The sequence below is a fragment of the Mercenaria mercenaria genome, chromosome 18 (assembly GCF_021730395.1).
Source record: "Mercenaria mercenaria strain notata chromosome 18, MADL_Memer_1, whole genome shotgun sequence".
NCBI classification, from domain to species: domain Eukaryota; kingdom Metazoa; phylum Mollusca; class Bivalvia; order Venerida; family Veneridae; genus Mercenaria; species Mercenaria mercenaria.
In genome coordinates, this window is record NC_069378.1 from 52,692,938 (window position 1) to 52,720,745 (window position 27,808).

General features: G+C 33.1%; 2 protein-coding genes across 11 annotated transcripts in view; one reads left to right on the top strand and one right to left on the bottom strand.

Annotated features, from left to right (window-relative positions):
• The window catches only part of LOC123538548 (anion exchange protein 2-like), a 175,804-nt gene extending 157,225 nt beyond the window's left edge, over window positions 1-18,579 (top strand). For all 8 annotated transcript variants that reach the window (XM_045322722.2, XM_045322725.2, XM_045322721.2 and 5 more), the window contains 5 exons: window positions 2,634-2,800; window positions 3,852-4,105; window positions 5,519-5,688; window positions 6,148-6,321; window positions 7,206-18,579. In XM_045322722.2, the coding sequence (XP_045178657.2) occupies window positions 2,634-2,800; window positions 3,852-4,105; window positions 5,519-5,688; window positions 6,148-6,321; window positions 7,206-7,286 (846 nt within the window). In that variant the 3' untranslated portion in view covers window positions 7,287-18,579. The remainder of the gene's footprint in view (window positions 1-2,633; window positions 2,801-3,851; window positions 4,106-5,518; window positions 5,689-6,147; window positions 6,322-7,205) is intronic.
• Window positions 18,580-21,711: 3,132 nt separating this feature from the next.
• Window positions 21,712-27,808, bottom strand: part of LOC123538768 (glycerol-3-phosphate dehydrogenase, mitochondrial-like) — an 80,505-nt gene continuing 74,408 nt past the window's right edge. For all 3 annotated transcript variants that reach the window (XM_045323087.2, XM_045323086.2, XM_045323085.2), the window contains one exon: window positions 21,712-27,111. Coding sequence is in view for 2 of the 3 variants with exons in the window: in XM_045323085.2 (XP_045179020.2) it covers window positions 27,001-27,111 (111 nt within the window). In the remaining variant the exon portion in view is untranslated. The remainder of the gene's footprint in view (window positions 27,112-27,808) is intronic.

Below are 27,808 nucleotides of genomic sequence, written 5' to 3' on the forward strand. Positions count from 1 at the left end.
TGCCCCTTTTGGACTTAGAAAATCAGTTTTCTTGGTTAAGTTTTATGTTTAGGTCAGCTTTTATCCTAAACTATCAAAGCTATTGCTTAAAAACTTGCAACTCTTGTTCACCATCATAAGCTGACCCTGTACTGCAAGAAGCATAACTCCATCCTGCTTTTTGCAAGATTTATGGCCCCTTTTGTACTTAGAAAATATCAGATTTCTTGGTTAAGTTTTATGTTTAGGTCAACTTTTTCTCTTAAACTATCAAAGCTATTGCTTTGAAACTTGCAACACTTGTTCACCATCATAAGCTGACCCTGTACAGCAAGCAACATAACTCCATCCTGCTTTTTGCAATAATTATTGCCCCTTTTGGACTTAGAAAATCATGGGTAGGACAATATTTCTATTATACAAAAAAAATCAGATGAGCGTCAGCACCCGCAAGGCGGTGCTCTTGTTTAAGATACAGCCTTGAAATTTTGATGACATACACAGTTCTGCACACAAATCGTAAAACTGAATTTCATTGACTTTGGATGTGACCTACTGACTTTCTTAATATTTTATTATCATTTTGACATTTGAAACATGTAGCTCATATTACTCAGGGGAGTGATCCAGGGTCATTATGACCCTCTTGTTTTTTTTAGCTCACCTGAGCAATGCTCAGGTGAGTTTTTCTGATCGCTCGATGTCCGGCGTCTGTTGTCTGTCTGTCGTCTGTCGTCTGTCAACATTTGGCTTGTGTATGCGATAGAGGCTGTATTTTTCAACTGATCTTCATGAAATTTGGTCAGAATGATCTCCTTGATAAAATCTAGGCCGAGTTTGAAAATGGGTCATCTGGGGTCAAAAACTAAGTCACTAGGTCAAATCAAAGAAAAACCTTGTGTATGCGATAGAGGCTGTATTTTTCAATTAATCTTCATAAATTTTGGTCAGAATGATTATCTTGATGAAAACTAAGCCGAGTTCGAAAATGGGTCATCTGGGGTCAAAAACTAGGTCACTAGGTCAAATCAAAGAAAAAGCTTGTGTATGCGATAGAGGCTATATTTTTCAATTAATCTTCATGAATTTTCGACAGATTGATTATCTTGATGAAATCTAGGCCGAGTTTGAAAATGGGTCATCTGGGGTCAAAAACTAGGTCACTAGGCCAAATCAAAGAAAAACCTTGTGTATGCGATAGAGGCTGTATTTTTCAATTAATCTTCATAAATTTTGGTCAGAATGATTATCTTGATGAAAACTAAGCCGAGTTCGAAAATGGGTCATCTGGGGTCAAAAACTAGGTCACTAGGTCAAATCAAAGAAAAAGCTTGTGTATGCGATAGAGGCTATATTTTTCAATTAATCTTCATGAATTTTCGACAGAATGATTATCTTGATGAAATCTAGGCCGAGTTCAAAAATGGGTCATCTGGGGTCAAAAACTAGGTCACGAGGTCAAATCAAAGAAAAAGCTTGTGTATGCGATAGAGGCTGTATTTTTCAATTAATCTTCATGAATTTTCGCCAGAATGATTATCTTGATGAAATCTAGGCCGAGTTCGAAAAAAGGTCATCTGGGGTCAAAAACTAGGTCACAAGGTCAAATCAAAGAAAAAGCTTGTGTGTGCGATAGAGGCTGTATTTTTCAATTAATCTTCACGAATTTTGGTCAGAATGATTATCTTGATGAAATCTAGGCCGAGTTCGAAAATGGGTCATCTGGGATCAAAAACTAGGTCACTAGGTCAAATCAAAGAAAAAGCCTGTGTATGTGATAGAGGCTGTATTTTTCAATTAATCTTCATGAATTTTGGTCAGAATGATTATCTTGATGAAATCTACGCCGAATGCGAAAACGGGTCATCTGGGGTCAAAAGCTAGGTCACTAGGTCAAATCAAAGAAAAAGCTTGTGTACGCGATAGAGGCTGTATTTTTCAATTGATCTTCCTGAAATTAAGTCAAAATAAAAACCTTAATGAAATCTGGGCTGAATTTGTAAATGGGTCATCTGGGGTTAAAAAGAAGGTCACTAGGTCAAATCTAAGAAAAACCTTGTGTATGCCATAGAGGCTGTATTTTTCAATTGATCTTCATGAAATTTTGTCAGAATGATTGCCTTGACGGAGTCTAGGTCAAGTTTGAATATGAGTCATCTGGGGTCAAAAATTAGGTCACTAGGTCAAATCAAAGAAAAACATTGATCCGATGTGATCTTCCTGTAATTAAGTCAGAATGATTGCCTTGATGAAATGTTGGTCAAATTTGTATATGGGTCATCTTGGATCAAAAAGTAGATCACTGGATCAAATCAAAGAAAATACTTACTTATACTCAAGGTTTTTGCTCCAATTTTAATGATAATTGGTCAGAATATTTTTTTCCATGACATCACTAGGTCAAATTATGGTGTGTTATGGTGTGTTTCTCAGGTGAGCGACCTAGGGCCATCTTGGCCCTCTTGTTTACTACATTGTTTTGGAAATATGTTTATTAAAGTTGTTAGGCATAAGATTTCAAAATGTGGTTTAAAGAAAAAAATTTATGGAAAAAAAGTATGGATGTCCAATATGAAGCATGTGTAATGTTTGACAGTATCTTCTTAAGTTATTTATATTTATGCAAACATTTCGATTTTTTTTTCCACTTTCAGAAACTGTATCTTCCCTCAACATTCGCTCACTCAGATACAGCAATTAGTAACTGGTTTGTTAATCCTTTGGGAGGGAAAGAACCGATACAAGTTTGGTTGATGCTTGTTGCAGCCATTCCAGCCTTCCTCATCTTCCTGTTGTTGTTTCTGGAACTTCAGCTCACACAGTAAGTGATTACTAAATTTGGACATTAAGTTCTGACTGATCAATTCTTTTTTTTTTACAGAAACAGAATTGAAAACTTTCCTTTAAATTAAATAAGTTTCAACAATTTTCCATTTAGCAATTGAATTATGGTCTTTCTGTTCTATTTTTCTCACTGCAAAAATCTTACATTTTATTCTAATACGCTTGTTATGTCTCCCACCACACAGTGGTGTGGGAGACATATTGATTTACTCCATTCTGTGTGTCTGTCTGTCACAAAGCTTGTCCGCACTCTAAGTCGAACATTTCTCATCCGATCATCACCAAACTTCAACAAGATGTGTCTGCCAATAAGTGCTTGGCCAAGTTCGATAACTAGCCAAATCGGCCTAGGCACTTCGGAATTACGGCCCTTGAATTACCAAAAACACTCAGATTTCTTGCGCAGTTTTGCCCCCAAACCGGCGCCTACACTACTATTTAGGCTTACTATTTAGATGATTAGGCAGTTGTGGGAGACATGTGCTTTTCTCAAAAACATCTCTAGTTTCTGTTAAAACACCCTTACGCTGAAATGACTGTTTTAGATTAAGGGCATATAAGAATTGAAATAATGTATAGCAAAATCATGTTTTACATGAATTAATACACTCAAAATCGTTATATGAGCCGTGCCATGGGAAAATCAACATAGTGGGTATGCGACCACCATGGATCCAGACCAGCCTGCACATCCGCGCAGTCTGGTCAGGATCCATGCTGTTCGCTAATAGTTTCTCCAATTTCAATAGGCTTTAAAAGCGAACAGCATGGCGCCTGAACAGACTGCGCGGATGCGCAGGCTGGTCTGGATCCATGCTGGTCGCATACCCACTATGTTGGTTTTCTCATGGCACGGCTCATATGTCACGAGACAGTTAGTTAGAACTCCTGAAGTCATGATAAAATTGTGAATACCTGTGTACAAGATGCTGGAAAGAGGTAACCACACTCTCACGATTGAAATGTTAAAAAAGGGCTTTCGACTTTGCAGAAGCAAAACTCATCTACTTCTTGTTCACTGTCTTCAGAATGTTGCTGCACAAGAATGAGTTCAAACTGAAGAAAGGTTCAGGATTCCATTTAGACCAGTTTATTCTGGGTTTGGTGATATTTTTATGTGCTCTATTTGGATTACCTTGGATGTGTCCTGCCACAGTTCGGTCAGTGGCACACGTATCCGCCCTAGCTGTCATGAGTAGAACACATGCCCCTGGTGAGAAACCAAAGTTAATAGAGGTCAAAGATCAACGAGTCACAAATATAGTCATGAATATACTTATAGGTAGGTACATTGTATAGGTTACATTTTTTCGCAAGTATACTTTGATGTTTTGTTTGTTTGTTTGTTTTGTGTTTAACGCCGTTTTTCAACAGTATTTCAGTCATGTAACGGCGGGCAGTTAACCTAACCAGTGTTCCTGGTTTCTGTACCAGTACAGACCCGTTCTCCGCAAGTAACTGCCAACTTCCCCACGTGAATTATCAGAGGTGGAGGACTAATGATTTCAGACACAATGTCGTTTATCAAATAGTTGTGGAGAACATACGCCCCGCCCGAGGATTGAACTCGCGACCCTGCGATCAGTAGACCAACGCTCTAACCTACTGAGCTAAGCGGGCGGGCTTTGATGTTTTGTGTAGGTAGAGAGTTGTTTCAGTTACTTTAAAATCATAAATAGTTGTAGGGGACTAAATTTTTTCTGATTTCCTGGTTGAGAAATTTACAAAATTAAGGTGGAATGCGCCCCAAATTTTTTTTGCCGAATATTGTCCTGAATTTTATACTGTACAAAATTCAGGATATATGCGATTGAGTTACGGTTTTACTTTGTCACCATATTGTTCGTGTTTGGGCGTTGCACGAAAAGTGACGTCAGGGGCCATGTTTGTGACACAATAGCAAAAAAAAAACGAACAATGTGGCGACAAAGTAAAACCGTAACTCAGTCGAATATATCCTGAATTTTGTACAGTATAAATTTCAGGACAATATTTGGCAAAAACAATAGGGGTGTATTCCACCTTAAATCCAAAGAAATAAAAAAAAAAAGATTCCCATTCATTTTGTACACAAAATATGAAATCCACAAAATCATATCAGCATGAAATAGCTGTTTTGGCCAAAAGCTCGAAATTTTATGTCCATGAAAATAAATGATTTAACATTAAAGTTGCATACTGAGACAACTTGGAACTACCTTCACCTTTTTCAAGTGCTTCCAATCAAACTTCCTATGAATGGTCACAGCGCAATGTGTGATCTGACATATATTTTCAAAGATTTTAAAAATATTTTTGGAATGAACTACTTCAAATTTTTCATACTCAGGATCCTCTTGAAGTGTAGATGTTTGTGATCTTAAATGGATAAAGGTTAGGGCTCAGCAGGCTCCAGTCCCCCAACTGTAAAACATTTGTGGTGTGAATTACTTCCATATTTTTAATAGGGTTCAAATGAAACTACATAGACATGAAGGGTAGATGTACATCAATATATTATGTTTTGGGGATAGGCAGTGTTTGTGGGATCTCTGGCAACTCTGTACGATAAATTTGGAAAGTTTGACAAAATGAAAACTGTGTTTCAAAGTAAGACAACCCTTTAGGATAATTTTTGATGATAAAAAAAGATGTGTATGTTTAGTAAATACGCATTAGACATGAGTATCTACGGTAATATTTTGGTATATTTCAGGTTCAACGTTAGCCTGGGGTCAAGTTTTACGTGCAGTACCAATGGCAGTATTATTTGGTGTGTTCCTCTATCTAGGTGTCTCCTCTATCAGTGGTGTTCAACTCTTTAAGAGATTTAAGCTCCTGTTTATGCCTGTCAAACATATGCCGGGTAAAAGTTATGTGAGAAGGGTAAGTTTATTTCATGCACAGAAAAAAAAGTGATCTTGTGGCATTCTTTTTCTTGCCTACAGCAGTTACTGGTAAACATACAGTGATTTCCAGTTATACTCTTGAAATTTTTTTGGGGGGTGAGGGCGGGGGGTGCATTTAATACCATTTTTCAACAATGTGCAGAGTACTTGGATAGTTTGCACAATACACAAAATAGTGCTCCGCAAAAAGGACAGTGAAGTTGGAGTTGAGTTTATTTATTATACATTTTTTAACTTAATACACTGATTTTCCATTAAATTTGTAACTCCCTAAACTTGCTTTTAGCCTTGTTTTGCATTTCAAATATTTTTTTCATGACTTTAATATTTAACATTTATTGTTTTATTCATCCAAACAAATATTACAGGCACTGGTTCTACCCAGTTTTGTAGTTCTCTTGAAGAGGACATGAAGTTATATTTTATTTTGCTTCAGGTACGGACATTAAAGATGCATGCGTTTACAGTTCTACAGCTGTGTTTGGTAGCGATATTGTGGATTGTTAAGTCTACACTTTTAGCTATTGCCTTTCCACTGTTTGTAATACTAATGGTGCCATTACGTCTCAAAATCTTGCCAAAATTCTTCACACATCAAGAACTAGAAGTGGTAGGTTAATTTATTTATTATTTAGTAGATCTTAAAAAATGTTGCTTATGGTGAAAATGGCTATTTTTTCATCTGCATACAATTTGTGGAATTTCAACAATAGATGGGAATTTCATTTATTTAATCACTCAATCCATTTAGTTTCATGAATTAACATTACAAAGAAATCTATTTTGATTAGTTCACTACAGGGAATACTTGGGTCTTTGTGCTCTTTGAATAAAGCCTAAAGCTTTCAAACTTTAAAAAGGTGATTGTCTGTAATAAGTGAATGAATCTCATTGTTTTGAGGATCTGTACATAAAAGGTCAAGGTGACAGTGACTTCAGACAGAACGATTTTTGATCAGTTACTGTGGAACAGTTAGACATAAAGCTGTCAACCTCCAAGGATGACTTCTGTTGTTTCCTGTAATTTTCTGATCAAAAGACAGTGTCACAGGGTACAGGTCAAGGTGACAGGGTACTCGAAAACTACATAACCACTTCCTTTTGAGGGGCCTCCGTGGCCGAGTGGTTAAGGTCGCTGACTTCAAATCACTTGCCCCTCATCGATGTGGGTTCGAGCCTCACTCGGGGCGTTGAATTCTTCATGTGAGGAAGCCATCCAGCTGGCTTACGGAAGGTCGGTGGTTCTACCCAGGTGCCCGCTCGTGATGAAATAATGCACGGAGGGGCACCTGGGGTCTTCCTCCACCATTAAAGTTGGAAAGTCGCCATATGACCTATCGTGTGTCGGTGCGACGTTAAATCCAACAAAAACAAAAACAAAAACAGTTCCTTTTGATTGACTGATTCTAAAATCCACTCTCATTTTAAGTTGTTCAGTATTTCACTTTGTTCTTTATTGCAATTTATTATCTATTTTTCTGTTGTGTGTTTCAGCTGGATAAGGAAGAAGAAGACTCTGAAGATGAAGAAGATGATGATCCTGACTTCTACCAACTGGCTCATATGCCTATATAAGGAATTTTTTGTCACCTGGCTACATACTTGTATAAGGAAAATAGCTTGTATGCCTATATAAGGAAATTTTACAAGCTGGCTAAGGAGATTTTTACCAAGTGGTTTATTTGAATATGTAACAAATTGTACCAACTTGTGTAATTGCCAATATATGGATATTTTAACCAACTGGATCATATGCCTATACAAGGAAATTATGCAATTTACCAGCTGGCTTATTTGAATATATGACAAGATTGTTACCAACTGGCATATTTACATTTACAAGGAAATTTTTACCAACTGGCTTACATGCCTATACAAGCAAATTTTAACCAACTTGCAGAAATACAAAATGGCTCATAGAGTTCGATTGGGAATATTGAATGCAAAACCAGTTGGTTTTCACACTGAACTGACTCATTCCATATATACCCCATCAAGGAAAACTCAGTATGCTACTTATCAATTGATATGCCTGTATGATTGGCTATGCCTGTTTCGGGAAATACTCGATATTAAAATCTTCCTCTACAAATATATCTGGGTAACGAAACAACGAGCAGGCTTATATGCCCATAAAAGGATATTATGTTTAAAATATCTACAACAACTCGTATTTATGTCAGGCGGCTTTCATGCCTAAAAAGGAAATTAGCAAACTTAATCTACAAACTGCCTCAACAGAAATATTGTGTGTAAAATTTTCTGCTTTTTCAGCATAAAACTGAACATATGTACCTCAAGTACCAAAATGCTGCTTTGCTAGCACTGAAGCCCATAAAGATGTAAAATCGTTATTCCAGTTTTTGCACATTCACTAGATTTAGAAGAAAATTTAATTCATTGATTTATAATTTTTTCATAGAAGGGAAGAAGCCATATTTATTTATTGATATTTAATATTTTTAACATTCTGCAATTTAAAATGTTAGTCACGATTAGAATCCATTTAAAGTGCCAATATTTGCGGATATTAATTTAATAATTACTGTGCTATTGAAGTAAGCTATATCCAGATTTGTGCCAATGTTGGTATGTCACTGTTACAAATGTCGCTATGGAAACCAACCTGTTTTAATGTTTTAAACGTACGTTATTTATATGAGTTTTTGGTGCAGATAGATCCATTTAAGATGTAAATATTGATTTAAATTTTAAAATATACACTGCTGTTGTCAAAAGCAGTTAAATTGTAAATTTATGTTTGTTTCACCACAATATATGTACATTTATCCTCTTAATTTACACAGGCATATATCTCTACACATTGTGCAAGTTACACATTTATGCATACAGCCATAAAATGTCCAACTACATGTATTTACATTCCTTATTTTAGCCAAAAACTATGCAGTACTCTATAATTGATACAAAAATCAGCTGGGAACTGGTCATGAATTTCAAGCTATGCTTGGTGATATTTTATAAACAAGTTTGACATACAGTGTTGATGCAGATTGAACAGCCAATTTGTTATAGAATGGTTTAGAAGTAAACTAGTTATTAATGCTGAGATCAGTCCAAAACTTACAAAAATATTGGTACCAGTCTAGTTTTTATTTTTGATTGGAACCAAGATATTTTTCTAAAATCTACTAGTTATGGAAGTCAAGTATCGGAACCATTCAGGGTAGTTTGATTAGTACTAGATAGTTCTCATTTATAGGTCTTTATAGCCTTTAAACTCAATTTACAAATGGATGTGAATTTTACTGGTTGGGGTAATTATTTCTTTTGGTTAAAATAATGTGTAAAATGAAACTGTTAACTATTCAGCAGGGGCTCAGTTGGCTGAAAATTGTTCATTTGTTTGTGAACTATTACTAAGCAATATACATGATAAGACATAAGACGGTACATTGTTAAATCTTCAGTGTTAGTTTTTTTCTGTATGTTGATATTGTGACTTAAATACTTTTTTGCTCAATATACATAGAAGGAGATATTTTTAAAATGAATTTTTTACTCTGCATAGAATGCAATTTTATCAATGTATTTATTAAAGGCCCATACTGCTTTTGTTTTATGTTCAAGAGAAGGGAAAGCATACCAAAATAATAAAGGTCTTAATCATCTGATTAACCAGTTTAGATGGTTAGGGGTTGGATCACAAGGGCATTTTATCATGTAATGTCAATAAGCTAATCTGTATATCTGTAGCTGTGCAGCATATTCAAACAAAAGCATTATGGGCCTTTAAGAAATTGCAATATCTTTAGGAAAATTGTCTCATTAATATAACAGAAGTCCCAATACACCCAGAAAACTGGATTAACAAATATTAGGTCTATATAAAATAAATAAGACTTACCAGTATAAGTAAAGCAGTTTGTCCTTATTTCGTTTTGTTACATATATTTAATACAAATAAAATCTGCTAATATAAGTGTAACTGGTCTAGTTTTAGTTTAATTGCTGTCAACATTTATTTATTTTTAAAATGATGCATTAATCAAGAGTTTCCGTTACATATTTTTCTTTATTTCTATATCTTATTAGAATGGTACCATAGTTAGAAATAAAAAAAAAGTTATTTTTTATGTTACTTTTATTTTAATATACCCATTCTTCAGAATTTTTAACATTGAGTATCCACTTTCTTCAAAAATTCAGTTCATATCAGGGCTTGGATTTTAAGGAAGTTTAAATATGTGTAGTGGCTTAATTTTGCTTCAAAGTAATATAAGATTATAATTTTTAAAGATAACTGGTAAGTCATCTTCTATATAAATCGTTTTTGTTTAAATCTTTTTGTTTATAATTATATTTTGTGGATTTAATATCAAAACTTTTAGAGAATGCTGTGCAGGTCTTGCGAAAATTTTTTTTTAATTTCTGAAAACAGATTTTTTTTACAAGAGCCATGCCATGAGAAAACCAACATAGTGGCTTTGCGACCAGCATGGATCCAGAACAGCCTGCGCATCAGTGCAGTCTGGTCAAGATCCATGCTGTTCGCTTTCAAAGCCTATAGCAATTAGAGAAACCGTTACCGAACAGCATGGATCCTGACCAGACTGCGCAGAGTCTGGTCAGGATCCATGCTGGTCGCAAAGCCACTATGTTGGTTTTCTCATAGCGCGGCTCAATTTTGGCAAGAAAAGGTACATAATTATTCAGTTAAACTGAACCAAAGTTGTTAAGGCAGGCATAATTGTTTCTTAAGTACCAGAATTTGTGATACCAGTATGTACTTAAATATGTAAGTGTCTTATCCAGTGCAATATTTTGTGTTACAAGTTCTAAAATGGGTACTGATAAAAATGAGATACGGTATGGCATTGATGCATTTGCATACGTGACAAATTGTTTAAATAATGTTTTAGAAATTTGGGTATTGAAAGATTGTTATTTGATTTGGGTAAATTATTAAGTTTTGGGGAGATATTTGGGGAATTGTTACAATATTATTAAACTGTGGGTAAAATTATTGGTTTTGGAAACACTTGGGAGTATTATTGTATTTCTGCACAATTTTGGGTGAAAGAATTCATTCTTTTTGTAACATGACTGAACTTTAGGTAAAGAAAAAATAAGGAAAAAAAACTTGTGCAGTTTAAGGTGTTTTTTTTTTATTATATCTGTGTTTACAATTCTGGGTAAGGATTGTGGATGTTGCAGTTGGAATAATTTGGTAACATAATTGTAGACTGGGTAAAAACAGGGGTACATTGTATTTGATAATCTTTTAATATTAAGAAATTAAAGGATTAATCAGTGTTGTCAGGAATGTGTTCTAGAATCTTTTTGTGAGTTTGTTTGTATTAAATCAGGGTTTTAAGTGGGGTATATTGTACTATAGCGAGGTATAGCTTGCATTAGGAATTTGAACTGCAATGATAAACGATTTATGCTGGAATTAGGGGTATAAAGTAAGCATAATGAATTATGGGTAAGTTTAAGTTAACCGAAACCAATTCAAATTTTTGAATTGTGGTAAACTGTGCCAACATTACTGTTACAATTTTATATACTAAAATAAGAAAATTTGAAGACCATGGTACGCAGTGAATTTTAAATGTTTCTTCTTGTATTTCAGTTACGTGTATTGTGTACACTTGCTTTAACAATTATTGATACAAAAATTGTGTTTGATTTTAAAAGTCAAAATACATATGTTACAAAAAATTGTGCTTGTCAAAAGAAGAAGTTAGAACAGTTTATTAACACTTAATTAATGTACACTTAGTTTGATACACTTCTGTAGTACCACTGTGGGAAAATCAGCATTAGGGCTTTTCGACCAGTATAGGTTCATATTAGCCTGCACGTCTGCGCAGTTTGATCTAGATCCATACTGATTGCTTACCAGTAGTATACAAGCTCTGAAATAGATTTACTCCAGAACTCAGTTTACATCTGGTTTTTCCAAGATTCATGTATGCGCTGTGGGTACAAACCATTCTATAAATAGATTGCGCGATGTAGCATTGAAATATTTCAAAATATTAAACCCACACACCAACACAAATTCAAACTTACTTTATAAATCTTATACATAGTGACGTTAACATATCTGTCTTTAGTAAATAGTATCAGTTTGGCTTGTCAATTCGAAGACATATTGGATGTATTAAAGGTTAAACTTTGATAGTTTATATAACAAATCGGAGATATTTGTACCTACACTGATTTAGGAAAAGCAAATTCTGGACTACGACTATTGATAAATGTACAGTATGGATGTGCACTCACTACTATCTTGACTCTTGCTGGTTGAAAAGCCCAGACATTGGTTTCCGCATTATGAGTGGCACCAATTCTGTCATTAACATAATAGTATATATAATACAATGCTTATATTTTAGCCCTGTAAAATAGCATAAAATGATAAGTTCATACAATGACCAAACCATTGTATCATGTATCTTGTATATTTTTTTCATTGTCATTTTGTTTGTTCCTTGTTTGTATTTTAAACAATTTTTACCTTTACCAAAAGTGTGCTACATTTTCTTGTTCTTATTTGTAATAATTACATATTTTTCATGTTTGTTTTTTTTTTCTTGTTCCGAGTTCTGACTTTTTGACACCAAAAATTTGGATATTTTTTTTTATACTGTAGAAACTATATTTTCTACACAGACCCGAAACTAGGCATAATTGTATGTTTTTTATCTTCTTTTTACAATAATATACGTTTACTTTTTCGTGACTCGGTTAAAAGTTGATATTTCAGTTCTGGCACAGTAATTGTTTATCCCATTTTTTTTTGGTGTCAAAAAATTAGACTGTCAGTTTCCATTTTTATTTCATGTTGAAAATATTATCCATACATAATAATCCAGATGTGATGATCTTTATTGTATATTGCTGATTTTTTTTTACCCCGTCTCTACTCCTTCATCCCATCTCTACTCCTTCATCCCCTCTTTGAATCCATTTAGAATATCCATATAGTAAACTTTCATTTTAGAAATTGTAATTCTTTTCACAAAAACTGCTTCATTATTAATGATTTTATAATTTTTGCTTGTATTTACTGTGCTTTATGTTACACTCCACATTAAAACTTAACTGTTCTCTAGGGAAATGGTTGGAATTCATACTTTCCTTCTTTCATGCATAGATAAGGAAAAAAACAAAAAAAAAAAAAAACAAAAAAAAAAAAAAAAAAAAAAAAAAACTTTCTGTTTGCAACAGATATGCTTCCCCTGTTCTCTGAAGGCCAGAGTCTGGATATTTATCAACTTTTCAAGTCTGTACAGTTTTGTTGAGGTAGCATAAAACTTTGCACAGATGTGATGTCTATAAACAATAAATCCCGTCTACAGTAATAAGAGCAATAGAAAAAGTGCGTATCTATGGATCTTTTGGTCATGAGTTCGACCCCACGTGATGTATATGTCCTCTGTGATGATTTGGTACAAGACGTTATGTCTTAAACCATTTTTACCTCTGATTCATGTAGGGAAGTTGGCAGTTATTTGCAGGGAACAACAGGTTATCTCAGAACACTCGTTTGGTTAACATCCTGTAGTTACATAACTGAAATACTGTTGAAAAATGGTGTAAAACCAAAAACAAACACTTCATTAACCTTTAGCCTGCTGCTGGCATGTGATTCTGCCTTTGCGACCAGTGCAGACCAAGGTCTGTGCAGGCTGATTGTGGTCTGCACTATTCGCTTTCAGTGAATACCCCTTAAATTAATAAATGGTTCTGCCCAAATTGATGGATTGACCAGTCCTTTTTAGAAATTTAGCAGGGTAAAGGTTAAAATTTTATGGCCTTCAAGTACTAGAGATGCACTATAAAAAAAGTTTGGCAAATTAAATTATAATTTTTTATTACTCTTCATCCTGAAATTTATAATGCGAATTATTCAATAAGCCATACAGTATATTCTGCTGAAATTTAAGAGAGCATTTTGTAGCTGCTGAAGCTTTGAACTTGCAAGTCAAACATACAAAGTTTCACTACAATCTGTGGTATTTCAACAGTGACAAAGAAAAAAGGAAATTTTACATTTTAAAGCTGAAGACTTATCTTTCAGACTTTGAAGATTGATGAATACTAGCTCTGGTGCTGAAATGTGGGCAGTATTCTTTTTTCTCACTCAATATGGTATGAATATATGCCATTTCCTGGAGAACAGCCTGGTTATTCCATGTCTGGCATTACTTGTGTGCATTTTTCAGTCTATAATCTGTTGTATATACATTACAGTATACATTCAACAATATATATAGCACCTGTTATAATTAGAGGCTTTAAGAATGCAGTGCCATCTTAGAAATAGATTTGCTCAACCAAAGTTGTACATGTATAAAGTATAAATAATCATTAATGTAGAGCAATAACATACTATCTCTGGTCTCTTTTATGTATTAGATAGGTTAGTTTTGCTCTGCATTTTTGTTAGAAAATTTATAATATACTCAGCTACTCATATACCTAGTCCCAGTAGTAGCTGAAAGGCCATAGGCTCCTTGGTGTGTTGCAGCTCATATCTGGTTATTTTTAAGATGGAAGAGCCCATTGTATTTTTTAAAAGATGGAAGAGTCCATTAGAGATTTTTTTTCTGGCATCTTGGAATGACTGATTCTTCCATGTTTTTAAAATGGAACAGTTCATTGTAGAGGGTTTTCTTGCATCTCATGAGAATAGATTCTTTCACATTTTATGAATTGGAAGAGTCCATTTTCAAGGTTTACTTCCATGTCTGTTTTATATGGATTGTTCCAGTCTGATATTGATCACATCTGTACCCTAAGAATGTAATCTGTTTTTTTTTTTGTCCTTTGTTTTTTAAATAGCTTTTAGGATTTTGTCGTAACTTTTTTTGCTTTTTGAAATATTTATGAATAGTGAAATTTTTTTCAGCAATGATACGTAATTGCTCATGCTATTGAAATATTGCAAGCACATAAATGCCACTAAGAAAGACAATACTGAAGATGCATTGTATTTCACTGGGGACTAATTTTCATGGATTGTAGTGATATGATTCACATTTTTTATTTACCTTAAAAACTTTAATCATCATTTCTTTTTGGCCCCTCGAAAAAGCCATTTTCCAGAGATCACAAAATTTAATTCCATTGATTTTATTGTAACTAAAACGGACAGACGTATGCAGTAGTTGGAAAAGCTGTATTAGAAGTCTCAGCCACACTAAAAAAAAAGTTGATTCACATACTTTCTAGTTTAATATTAATCAAGTTTTTAATGGTATTTATGGTGGTTTAAAAGAAACTCTACTGTGTGTAGGTTATAGTGTTAAAATATAAATATAAAATCCAGTACTTTAATTTATACTTTGCATTGTTGCTTTTAAGTGCATATTTAACCAAGCTTTTTTCTCTTTTAGTAGAATTGTGTTATTGTCCTTGAATATTATGTTAAGAACTGTAATGCTGAATAGAAAAAAAAAACAACAGCATATTTTTGTATAAAATGTCTGTTAACATATCCAGTGATATATTATATAATTAGATAAATATGTCATATTTTTTTTTTTGAAATTTTGATTTTATATCTTATAGGGCATAACTTATGTTAGATGTTTCTACTTGGAACAGCACAAACATTGAAGGTTTTTACATGGAAAAATGCAAAACATTAGATGTTTCTACATGGAACAACACAACTATTGCAGGTTTTTACATGGAAAAACACAAAACATTAGATGTTTCTACATGGAACAACACAAATATTGTAGGTTTTTACACGGAAAACACAAAACATTAGATGTTTCTACATGGAACAACACTAAATATTGTATTATGCTCTTCATGAAAAAACACAAAACGTAAGGTGTTTCTACATGGAACAACACAAATATTGTATGTTTTTTATGTGGAACAACTTAAATATTGTATGTTCTTACATGGAACAACACAAATATTGTATATGCTTTTACATGGAAAAACACAAAACATTAGATGTTTGTACATGGAATAACACATTGTATTTTTTTATGTGGAACAAACACAATTATTGTATTGTGTTTTCTTATGGAATAACACAAATATTGTATGTTTCCTTACAGAATAACACAAATATTGTATGTTTTTGTCTGCTGTGATAAATCTTTGATCATAATCTGTTATTTATTCTGCATTGTTATTTGTAATAAACTGTACAAAGCTATTTTGTTATTTATGCGCTGTACATTCAGCATTTTTATCAAGCACTAAACTGTAAGTGTGTGACTTGCAGCATTTTGTTTACCGCACTGTACAGTTGTTTTACATATAAATTTTCTGCATTTTTCTCTTGAAGAATTGTGCGCAAACAATTTTTAACCAATGGAACTGTTCGTCTGTCAGTATATAAACTGCACTTGAATTGTACATCATTTACCAGATTGTAATATATTGTGTTAAACTGTCAAAGCTGTATAGTAGATTTAATTGTTTTTATAAATATTGGACAAATGGACTTGGACAGCAAAAAATGTATTTTGACCTTATTTTAAAAAACATTTTGGATAGTAATAATTTTTGTTTTTAAAATAGCAGTTTGTACTATACTGTAGAGGGGGAAAAAAACTGTCCTATTTAAAAAAAAAAAAATGTTCAGTATTTTAATTCTGTCAGAATCTGATATTGTTTCGTTTTAAACTATGTAAGGATTATTTTAGGTAGTTATAGCTGTTTTGAGGCAGAAATATTGGCCGTCATTTTATAAACTATTGTAAATTACCACTCACTTGACCATTGCTGGCTGCAGCACTTTGAGCATTGTTTTCATAGGTGCTTCGATTTTAACATTTACAGTGTATTTAAACCTGTGAATAAAGACCTGCTCTCCCAAGAGTGGTCTTTATAGACAGGTTTGACTGTATATGGAATATGACCTTTAACTGTAGGTGGAATGTGCCCAAGTTTTCATTAGGATAAAGACTGCTAAATTTTTCTTAGGTTACAGAGAACTAAATTTTTTCAAGGTTACAGACTGCTAATGGTGGAATGTGCCCAAGTTGTAGTTATAGTGTTCCATTTCAACATTTTGTGTAATATGAATTCCAGCATATTTCTCATTTAATGTGTATTTTACATTTTTGATATTTCTGTAACTTTTTTTCCCTGCAAACCTTCAAACGCACCTATTGACGTCCAGTTTTGGGGAACCTTGATTTCACAGCCATTAGACTGTTTTTGCGTATCCTTATTTTCTGTCAACAAGTACCGATTTGCTTTTTACTCGTCATGTTTTCACATAAAAATTCCTTTAAAATGGTTAGGCACATTTCACCTTAAACTGTAGTGTATTTTTGAAACTTTTTCATCTGTATTGTGTATGAATATCACTGTTGAAGAGTAAACTGGTACAAAGTCCTCAGATAGTCAGTAAATTCCATTATACAGTCTGCACTTTGTTTTCTGAATTGACTTCTGTTATTTCATTGATATGTACAGTCAAACCTGTCTGCAATGACCACCCATGGAAAAAAATTAAATTGTCTTTCTTAACAGGTGGTCTGATAATGAAGCCTTATTTTCTTCAATCTTGTTAAGCAGGAAGAGAAAATGGTGGCATTTATAAGCATTGGGCTCATATTCATCAGAGTTTTAAAGTCTGAAATTAAAACTTACCCCTCAGATTGCTAAATCTAGCCTTTGTTTTATCTCTCTTAAATTTCCCCCGATTCCCATGAAACTTTGTGCAAGTATTTACGCACAGATTGTAATTAAAATTTTTGCAAGTGTTTGTGATCAATCTCTATCAAATTTGCACTGATTCTTATTAAACTGTCCGCAAGTGTTTATGATTTATCTCCGTAAATTTGCATAGATTCTAATGAAACATTGCACAAGTGTTTATTCTGCTGCTACCAAGAGCTCAAAGAAGTTTTATCAGGACACATTTGCAACAAACAAAACTACTGCAAATGGAGTATTTTCCCATCTGAAGTAAAAGTCTTAGGTTTCAGACTTCAAACCGTGAATATGGGCCCAGACTTTTTATGTGAAGGTAGTCTTCTTGCACAGATTTGGCTCAACTCTGATTGTACATCATCATTTTAACACTAGGCTATCACAGGTATATACACAAGGGTAAGTTTTGTTATATTTAGGTATGTGCTGATTGATGGGTGTTGATTCATCTGGAAATAAGGGTTTTTGATGATCAACGAAAATTACATTTTTAACCTTATTTTCTGCTATAAATCTGTTTATTTTACTTTCAAACCTTTCATGATTGTAGTAAGAAATGTTACCATTTAAGGCTTTTTATGACTGGAAAAAGTTTTATAAGTACTGTAGAAAGCCATTTTTGCTTATTTTATGTGTATAACCACTAGATGTTTGTAAATCTGCCGTGTCGCAGACAAGAATTTTGTACAAGATAATATTGTTTGATTCATCTATTCTGCAACAGGTGTTTAATGTAAAGAAAATCTTTGGTATAATCGAGAACTTGAAAAAAAATACATGTCTTAATAAGATTTCAATTAATTGTTGAAATTGTGAGTTTGATTTTTGTATTTTTTTTTCCTTAAAATATATGTCATATATTCAGGCAATAAAGCAACTTGTAAAGGTGATAATTTAATTCATTATACCAATTTTCTTGGCCCAAATTATTTCCCTTTACAGAAACTTACTGCTGTATATACCTACTCTTAAAAGAGTATTTTGTTTTTTCAAAATTAGGAAGCAATTCCAAGAAATTTCTTGTTACAGAATAGATGAAACAAACAATACGTAATGATATACAATGTACTTGAAAGGTTTATATGCACTTTATCCATTTTACCATTGCATACAGAACCCCCGAGTTGTAAAATGTCTCCATGTTTTAAAGAGCTCATACACAAAATCGTTTTTGTTATATGAAAAATAAATGATTCAAAGGGTGTATTTTTGTTGTTCTTGAATGTAAAAAAAAAATTTGCTATATTTCAGGACCTATATTATAAATTGAGGACTACAGTAAATACCCGTGAAAAATACGCATCCCCAATTTTTCCCCAAAATCCTGGGGAAAAGAAATTGGGGGGGGGAGGGGGTCAATTTTTAAAGTAGAATGACAAGGAAAGTTCCATACTTTGATATGTCACCCTAAATATAGTTCCATACTAGAGATGTACAGGATCAGCGTGATGTGGAAAACATGAAGACTTCACGTCAAGAGGTTTGAAGTTTGATACCAGAGCCAACTTAGTGGTCCAGATATTAAATGAAAGAAGACAAAACACGAATTGCAATTTAATGCTTTGAAACTTTCCAAACTTTTTTTTAGCAATTACTGCATGCATCTTCTTTTGTCATCAAAATTCTTCATAGGAGGTACTGGTTCTTAAAAATCGAGTACCACATGTCATATTTATCCGTCGAAAGATAATACACGTGTATGCCTGTGCTCTCCACCTGATATGCTGCGTGATGTGATTTTATGTTTGTAACAGTTCTAACGATTAGACTGCTGTCAAAGTTAACAAATGAAAATATTTTACACAAAAATTAATTAAATCCGTAAGCAATTGAAACAATCAAAATATTTATCAATTGAACATGCATTTTCAATATATTCATCACTAAATATCTTAAATGAATATAAAATCATCCAAAAAATTGCTGTTTTTCTAAGTCCAATTCTTGAATATGGAAGATTCATGTTATTTCAGTTGCAAATTTGCAGACAGTATAGAATAGACCATCATTTTTCTTACTTTTTTTTTTATTAATTCTTAATAATTCTAAATTTTTCTTAGGTTACAGATTGCTACATTTTTCGTAGGTTACAAAAAACAAAATTTTTCTAACGTAACAGACTGCTAAATTTGCCTTAGGTTACAGACTGCTAAATTTTCCTTGGGTTACAGACTGCTAAATTTTTCTAAGGTTACAGACTACTAAATTTGCCTTAGGTTACAGACTACTAAATTTGCCTTAGGACACAGACTACTAAATTTTCCTTAGGTTACAAACTACTAAATTTTTCTAAGGTTACAGACTGCTAAATTTGCCTTCGGTTACAGACTACTAAATTTTCCTTAGGTTACAGACTACTAAATTTGCATTGGGTTACAGACTACTAAATTTTTCTAAGGTTACAGACTGCTAAATTTTTCTAAGGTTACAGACTACTAAATTTGCATTGGGTTACAGACTACTAAATTTTTCTAAGGTTACAGACTGCTAAATTTTTCTAAGGTTACAGACTACTAAATTTTTCTAAGGTCACAGACTACTAAATTTGCATTGGGTTACAGACTACTGAATTTTTCTAAGGTCACAGACTGATAAATCCTCCTTCGGTTACAGACTGCTAAATTTTCCTTGGGTTACAGACTGCTAAATTTTTCTAAGGTTACAGACTAGTAAATTTTTGTAAGGTTACAGACTACTAAATTTGCATTGGGTTACAGACTACTAAATTTTTGTAAGGTTACAGACTGCTTAATTTTTCTAAGGTTACAGACTACTAAATTTGCATTGGGTTACAGACTACTAAATTTTTCTAAGGTTACAGACTGCTAAATTTTTCTAAGGTTACAGACTACTAAATTTGCCTTAGGACACAGACTACTAAATTTTCCTTAGGTTACAGACTACAAAATTCTTCTAAGGTTACAGACTGCTAAATTTTCCTTCGGTTACAGACTACTAAATTTTCCTTAGGTTACAGACTACTAAATTTTTTTAATGTTACAGACTACTAAATTTTCCTTAGGATAGAGACTGCTAAATTTTGCTAAGGTTACAGACTACTAAATTTTCCTTAGGTTACAGACTACTAAATTTTTCTCAGGTTACAGACTACTAAATTTTTCTTAGGTTTCAGACTTCTTAATTTGCCTTAGGTAACATACTACTAAATTTTCCTTAGGTTACAGACTACTAAATTTGCCTTAGTTAACAAACTACTAAATTTTTCTAAGGTTACAAACTACTTAATTTGCCTTAGGATACAGACTGCTAAATTTTCCTTAGGTTACAGACTGCTAAATTTTCCTTAGGTTAGACTGCTAAATTTTTCTTAGACTTCTATAACTTTTAAATGGTGGTCTCTGACCTTAGAAATATTTAAACAATCACAACTGTTTGTGATCTGACCCCCTGAGTTCAAATATGGCCCTGCCCTGGGGGACATGATTCAAATAGACTGTGTTATTCTCTAATGGTTTTCTACCAAGACTGTTAAATCATGACCCTGGGGTCAGTATAGGCCACACCCAGATGGTCCCTTGTTTTACAATACAGAGCCATTTAAATAAAATAGGTAGATGTATTTTTGAAGACATTTATTTATATTCAACTGGTTCTTTATAATGTTTATATAACTAATGATTCCTTTGTACCAGTAATTACTGTGTAAAATAAAAATATGCTTGAATCAATTTTCCTAGCTCCATGTAGATAGCTGGGTCAAAAATCTTACCGGAAATACCAGAAACATTTTTTTTTTAGGCCTAACGACAAATGTATACAGACTCTGATATCTAGTTATGAAATATAGATACATGTACCTTAATTTCATGAGCTGCAGTTCCATTTGATTTATACACCAGCGGCAGCCCATAATTGGTTAATAAAATATAAACTATTCTATAGTAACAGAGCACTGCTTAGAAAAGAAAAAGATACAAAACAGAATACCTGAGCATCTTTAACACTTACCCTTCTAAAATGGACTGGTCCATCATTCAGATTGGGCAGTACCACTTATTATTCAAAGGAGTGTGCACTTAAATTTACTGACTGAATAGCAAACAGTGCAGACAATGATCAGCCTGCAAGGATGTGCACGTTGTTATTGGTCTGCACTAGTCGCAAAGGCAGAATTACTTACCACCAGCAAGCTAAAGGTTAAAGTATCTTCCAGATACTAAGAGTAGTATTTTCTGCAAGGTGCCACATGGACATGTATTTCATAGGTGACAGGTTTAACCATGCTACTTAACAAATATTCTCAGCTGATGTTAAGCAGTCTTATTAATCACAGGCAGAAAAACATGGCGAAAACTGGTAGAACAAACAGAGAAACTTCAACAGAAATAGAATTTTTATTAATGTTTAAAAAAGACTTGCAAAATTATACAAAGAAAAGCAAAAAGTAGACAAAATGCATGTTGTCATTCAAATACAAATAGCTTCACATTTATAGCACTTTGAAATATCTAATAACCAAGTTTTTCTACACTTAAAGGGGTATAAAATATTAATTTGGTCTTTAAATGCAATGATTTAGTTTTTTGTTTATACCCAATTTCTGAATGAAACACCTATTTTCACTGCAAAATGAGAGAATGTTCAGCATTTGTAAGTCTTTAATAATTAAAGTTTTACTGTTGAATGCTTGCTTTTCTAAAGTATGAAATGAGCTGCACCATGAGAAAACCAACTTAGTGTGTATGCGACCAGCACAGATCCATGCTGTTCGCTGTTTCTCTAATTGCAATAGGCTTTGAAAGTGACCAGTATGGATACTGACAAGACTGCGTACATGCGCAGGCTGGTCTGGATCCATGCTAGTCGCAAACACACTATGTTGGTTTTCTCCTGGTGCGGCTCAAATGACAAAATGGGACTTAGATGTTTGCCATGTAAAGTTTCGTCTTTTCTTTAACCTGATGCCACAGCTAACACAATACATGTATGACAAATACTGCTATGCCATTAATCGCACATAATGATATGTATACTGCAGCCATTTTCCACTTTGCTTACATCTGAAAATACAGGTACACCTGTATTTCACCTTCACTGAAATAAAATTAATGTATCAAAAGAAGTTGCTACACTAAATGAAAAGTATTTAGAATTCTAAATTGAATGGAAAAATTATTCAAATGAAATATTACTTCCAAATTATATTTTCCCCCTCAAAATCTGGCCAGTTAAAAAGAAAATTCCAAGTAGAATTTATACGCTGATAGTTTTTTTTTTTAGCTTAGTTTAAGTTTAGAAATCTCACTTCCTGGAAACACCAATGTTTCATGTTACAAATGCTTGGTTATGAAGAACAGCTTTGGACTGCAGCTATGCCACTGGTCAATTGTAAGATTGGGCTCAGCGTTAACCAATAAAATGCTCGAGATTGGGAGACTCGATCAGTCAAACGCTCGAGATCAGAGACATCACCATGTACCCAATACTCCAGTGCGGCAGGATGAGGAACAATTATGACCCGTCACTACATCAGCCCATTACTGCTTGAGATTAGGAGAGTCAACCAGTCAAATTCTCGAGACTGGAGACTTATCCATGTACCAAATATTCTGGTGCCCAAGTTAAGGTGCAATTATAATACTATGGTGCCACCGTGATGAGGTACAATTATAAGCTGTCACTACATCAGCCCACTAAAAAAATTCTTTAAATATTTCATATATCTGATAGGCAGCATTAAGAAAATAATAATAAATACAATATACATGTAACTACTGCTTTAGCAGAGACAAAAGATGTAAATAAATATATATATGGCATTTTGTAGGTGCATGAGAATAAAACTATATTTACTATGTTTATACATTATATGGAACTGAAAAAAGAAATAACACTAAAGAAAACAAAGGAAAAAACCCAAATATTACGTAAGTTATCACTACTGACTAAAAATTTATGTTTGATCAGGAAGCATATTTGAATCATGCGAGTATGGCAAAAACATAAAAAGGTTGTGGAGTAATACCTCTCTGCCACTGTTTAACAAAAAGATCCCTTTTTCACTATCACTTTACAACGTCCAATTCTGTCTTTTAGACACATATAAGCAAAACATAAATTCTTATCGAACTCTAAATTTTACAAATATATTTCAACTCCAGCATGTTACTATGGTAACTGTAACTACTCACATTTAGCACAAACCAAAATAAATTAACAGCATCACAAAGTATAACAGGTCAGCAGGGTTTCTTAATAGGCAGCATACACATTTCTATATAATATATAAATTATGGTTTTCTACGCTATTATCATGCACATGTTTAATTATAAAACAGACATGTTAATATCTTCGACAGCTGTGTCATTGCACTAAAGTTACACTTTTCGCCAGGGTTATGCGTTCATGTATAGTGAAATATAAATAACAAGCAATAGTTACATTTACACTCAACTAAAATCATAAAGCACAGTAAGTACAAATAGAAAGTCTACGTACAGGTCATCTTCAGTCTGAATCTATTTTCAACCAATCAAAATCTTAAGCAAACCAATACTCTCTAGTCTTTATTCTCAACCAATCAAAATTAACAACTAATACAAATTTTGGAGAAAAACAAATAGCACAGTCCTAAGTTCCTTGATTGGTCAATATTCTTGAATGTGCATATTGCACACTCTGCTGACTGAAACATGATCATCCAATTAGCCGAAAGCATTGTACGGGCCTTCAAAAAATTGATACCGATTGCCATGCTATAATTTTCAATTCTTTTCTTACTATCCTTCTAGTGATATAACACAAGATTGTTTAAGTAAATGGAACTTGCAGCAGATCAGAAGAGCTAGAAGTATTATACAATTATAGACTTAACTTTCATTGGAAAGTTATGTGTTCACAAAACTGTTTTTTTTGGTCTCAGCTAAGTCTGAGTTTGAAATTTTAATATCAGTTTTACTAAGCTTCCATGGTTAAATTCCAACACTGACCATCAATACTGAATTGTTGAAAACACTTATTAACTTAAGATTTAGTTTTAAACATGCTATTTAGATATAAATGACAAATAATGTTTCATTATCAAACTTGGGACGGACTGAAATGTTTTGTGAACACTGGGCCAGATCATGTAACTTGTCTAAGAGCAGCCTCATATTAGGGACTAGGCGTAAATTCTTCATTTCCCAGAAAATGTTTTTTTTCATGTTTTTATTCGAAAAAAGGTTTACAATATTTAACTACACATCCAACAACACTATTAAAAGACTAAGTCAATATAAATGCCGGACATACAATAACATTATATTCAGAACTAACACATTATATACATGTATTTCTGCAAAGACACCTAAAATGGAAAATATCACATCATACCAATATACAAGTTTAAGAATAAGTAACTTCTGAACAAAAAGTATTATAGAACATGATATACTCTGTAAAAATGAAACTTTCTTAAAAACTTTTCGCAATGAATTCTGAACACCTTCAAATAAGAGTAAAATATTTTGCTCTATATGCATGGCTAAATCATCCACATGCAAATTAAGGTGAGTATTTTGTGTCTAGAAGTCTTCCTATAGTTCTGGAGGTGGAATTTATGAGAAGTACTGTTAAATTGTGAAATAGATGACAACTGATGCCAAGTACGGCACTTTCCCAATTGAAGCTCCTGATGTATGCAGTCTGTCTATTAGCAAACATGATTCTGTTGCAAAATGTTCTGATTCAACAGTATCAATAATCTCCTGCATAAGTAACCAGCTTTTTCTTTCAAACAAATGCATTTCTATCATGAAAACTATTACTGTTTTTATTTTTTAATTCTGTTGTGTTTAAAACATAATTATATTCTTTTTTTAACTCCTTGTCTTTCTATACAACAGTGTACACTGCACAGTATTATATGATAATTTCTAAAAACGTCTGTATTTAAACAATATTGTAATATAGTTACTTGATCAAATTGTTTCAACTAAAACATTTTCACACCAGTAACAACATAGTCTAGTAAATTTAATTTCAGTGTCTACTGTAATATTTGTCATCACTCAACAAGTGAGTGTGACAAAACCCATTTTTGACGACGTGTCTCACCAAAGTCTGAATAGATAATACCCCTTCTATTAATTTTCCTTCTTTTTTTTTTATATCTGAAGACATTTCAATGGAAAATTACTATAGGTTTTATAAACCAGTTTGAAAATGATGGCTGATACTTGATATAAAAACAATTTCAGAAATTCTTTGACTTATTACATAATTTTGTTAATGAGAGGAAGCGGTGATGTCTTACCTTTAAACAAGAGCACCGCCTTGCGGGTGCTGACGCTCATCTGATTTTTTTTGTGTAATAGAAATATTGTCCTACCCATGATTTTCTAAGTCTAAAAAGGGCCATCATTCTTGCAAAAAGCAGGTTAGAGTTATGTTTCTTGATGTTCAGTGTCCACTTATGATGGTGAAAAACTGTTGCAAGTTTTAAAGCAATAGCTTTGATAGTTTATGAGAAAAGTTGACTTAAACATAATACTCAACCAAGAAAATTATTTTCAAAGTCCAAAAAGGGCAATAATTATTGCAAAAAGCAGGATGGAGTTATGTTGCTTGCTGTACACGGTCAGCTTATGATGGTCAACAAGTGTTGCAAGTTTCAAAGCAATAGCTTTGATAGTTTAAGAGAAAAAGTTGACCTAAACATAAAACTTAACCAAGAAATCTGATATTTTCTAAGTCCAAAAGGGGCCATAAATCTTGCAAAAAGCTGGATGGAGTTATGTTTCTTGCTGTACAGGGTCAACTTATGATGGTGAACAAGTGTTGCAAGTTTTAAAGCAATAGCTTTGATAGTTTAGGATAAAAGCTGACCTAAACATAAAACTTAACCAAGAAAACTGATTTTCTAAGTCCAAAAGGGGCAATAAATCTTGCAAAAAGCAAGATGGAGTTATGTTTCTTGATGTACATGGTCTGCTTATGATGGTGAACAAGTATTCCAAGTTTCAAAGCAATAGCTTTGATAGTTTAGGAGAAAAGTTGACCTAAACATAAAACTTAACCAAGAAATCTGATATTTTCTAAGTACAAAAGGGGCCATAAATCTTGCAAAAAGCAAGATGGAGTTATGTTTCTTGCTATACAGGGTCAGCTTATGATGGTGAACAAGTGTTCCAAGTTTCAAAGCAATAGCTTTGATAGTTTAGGAGAAAAGGTGACCTAAACATAAAACTTAACCAGGCAACGCCGACGCAGACGCCGACGCCGACAACCGCTCAAGTGATGACAATAACTCATCATTTTTTTTCAAAAAATCAGATGAGCTAAAAACAGTGGAAGGGGTAATGTACGGCTCTCTCATTAAGATGAATCCTAAAGTGACTGCAACACTAACTTAACACTGTTTTAAAACTTTTTAATTACACCAGAGGTATATTTTTATTGAAAAGGTTCCTTTAAAACATGCTATCACACCATAAAAATATATCAGTTTATCAGATCTATTCCAAACTTTTGCCTATTTGATATATCTTCAGGCTTACCCTAACCCCTACTCTTGTTAAAAATGCCCAATAACAAAGTTCTTAACAGATTAAAGAATTGGAATTCTATGGATACATGTGATAAAATTATGCACAACATATACAAAACAAGTCCATTTGTCCTCTACACACCACCCCCGCTTCTTTCGACAGAGATTTTTTCCACTGCACTGAGTTCCGCAGCCTTGGCAAATCGTGAATTTGTGACGTTTCCGATTCTAAGCCTGTTCATTAACTGAAAGGAAAAAAACAAAAAAAAACATCATTAATCTAAAATAGTCTATTCTGTGGGTAGTCATCTCCACACTGACACTTTTACACATACACCAAATTCTGACATGATCAAATTATGAAGTTTTTCTTGTACCACTGGCATGAGAATAAATTGTTTACTAATTCTCTTGCAACTAGCATCAGACTCTTGTAAAATACTACAATCCAACCATTTAATTTTGTTAAAGACTTCTATACTTTGTATTATTAATGAAAATTCAAGAGCACAAAAACATAACCTTTCACCAGCAAAACAACAGCTTTGAATTGCATTCAGTGCTTCTATTAGTAATTTCAAACTAGTAGTGTAAATTATAACTTTGGAACCATGCAGCAATAATACAAGTTCCGAGAGTGGTTGAGAAATAAAACAATTTTATATGCTTAAATAAATGCCGAAAGTCTCTAACACATAATTATTTAAGACAGATTGTGATCTCATACTTGTTAAAACACATGTTGGATTTCCTTATTTATTGCAAGTCAAGAGATGTACGAATATGTAGAAGATTTTTGTTAATTTAAATGCGAGATTGAAATACATTTCAACGAGTGAACACCACAAAATGTAAGTTATGGTGTTCACAAGTGAGATATATTTCAATCTTGAATGTAAAAAAAACCCCAGATTTTCTTTATTCGATGCTTTTAACCAAATT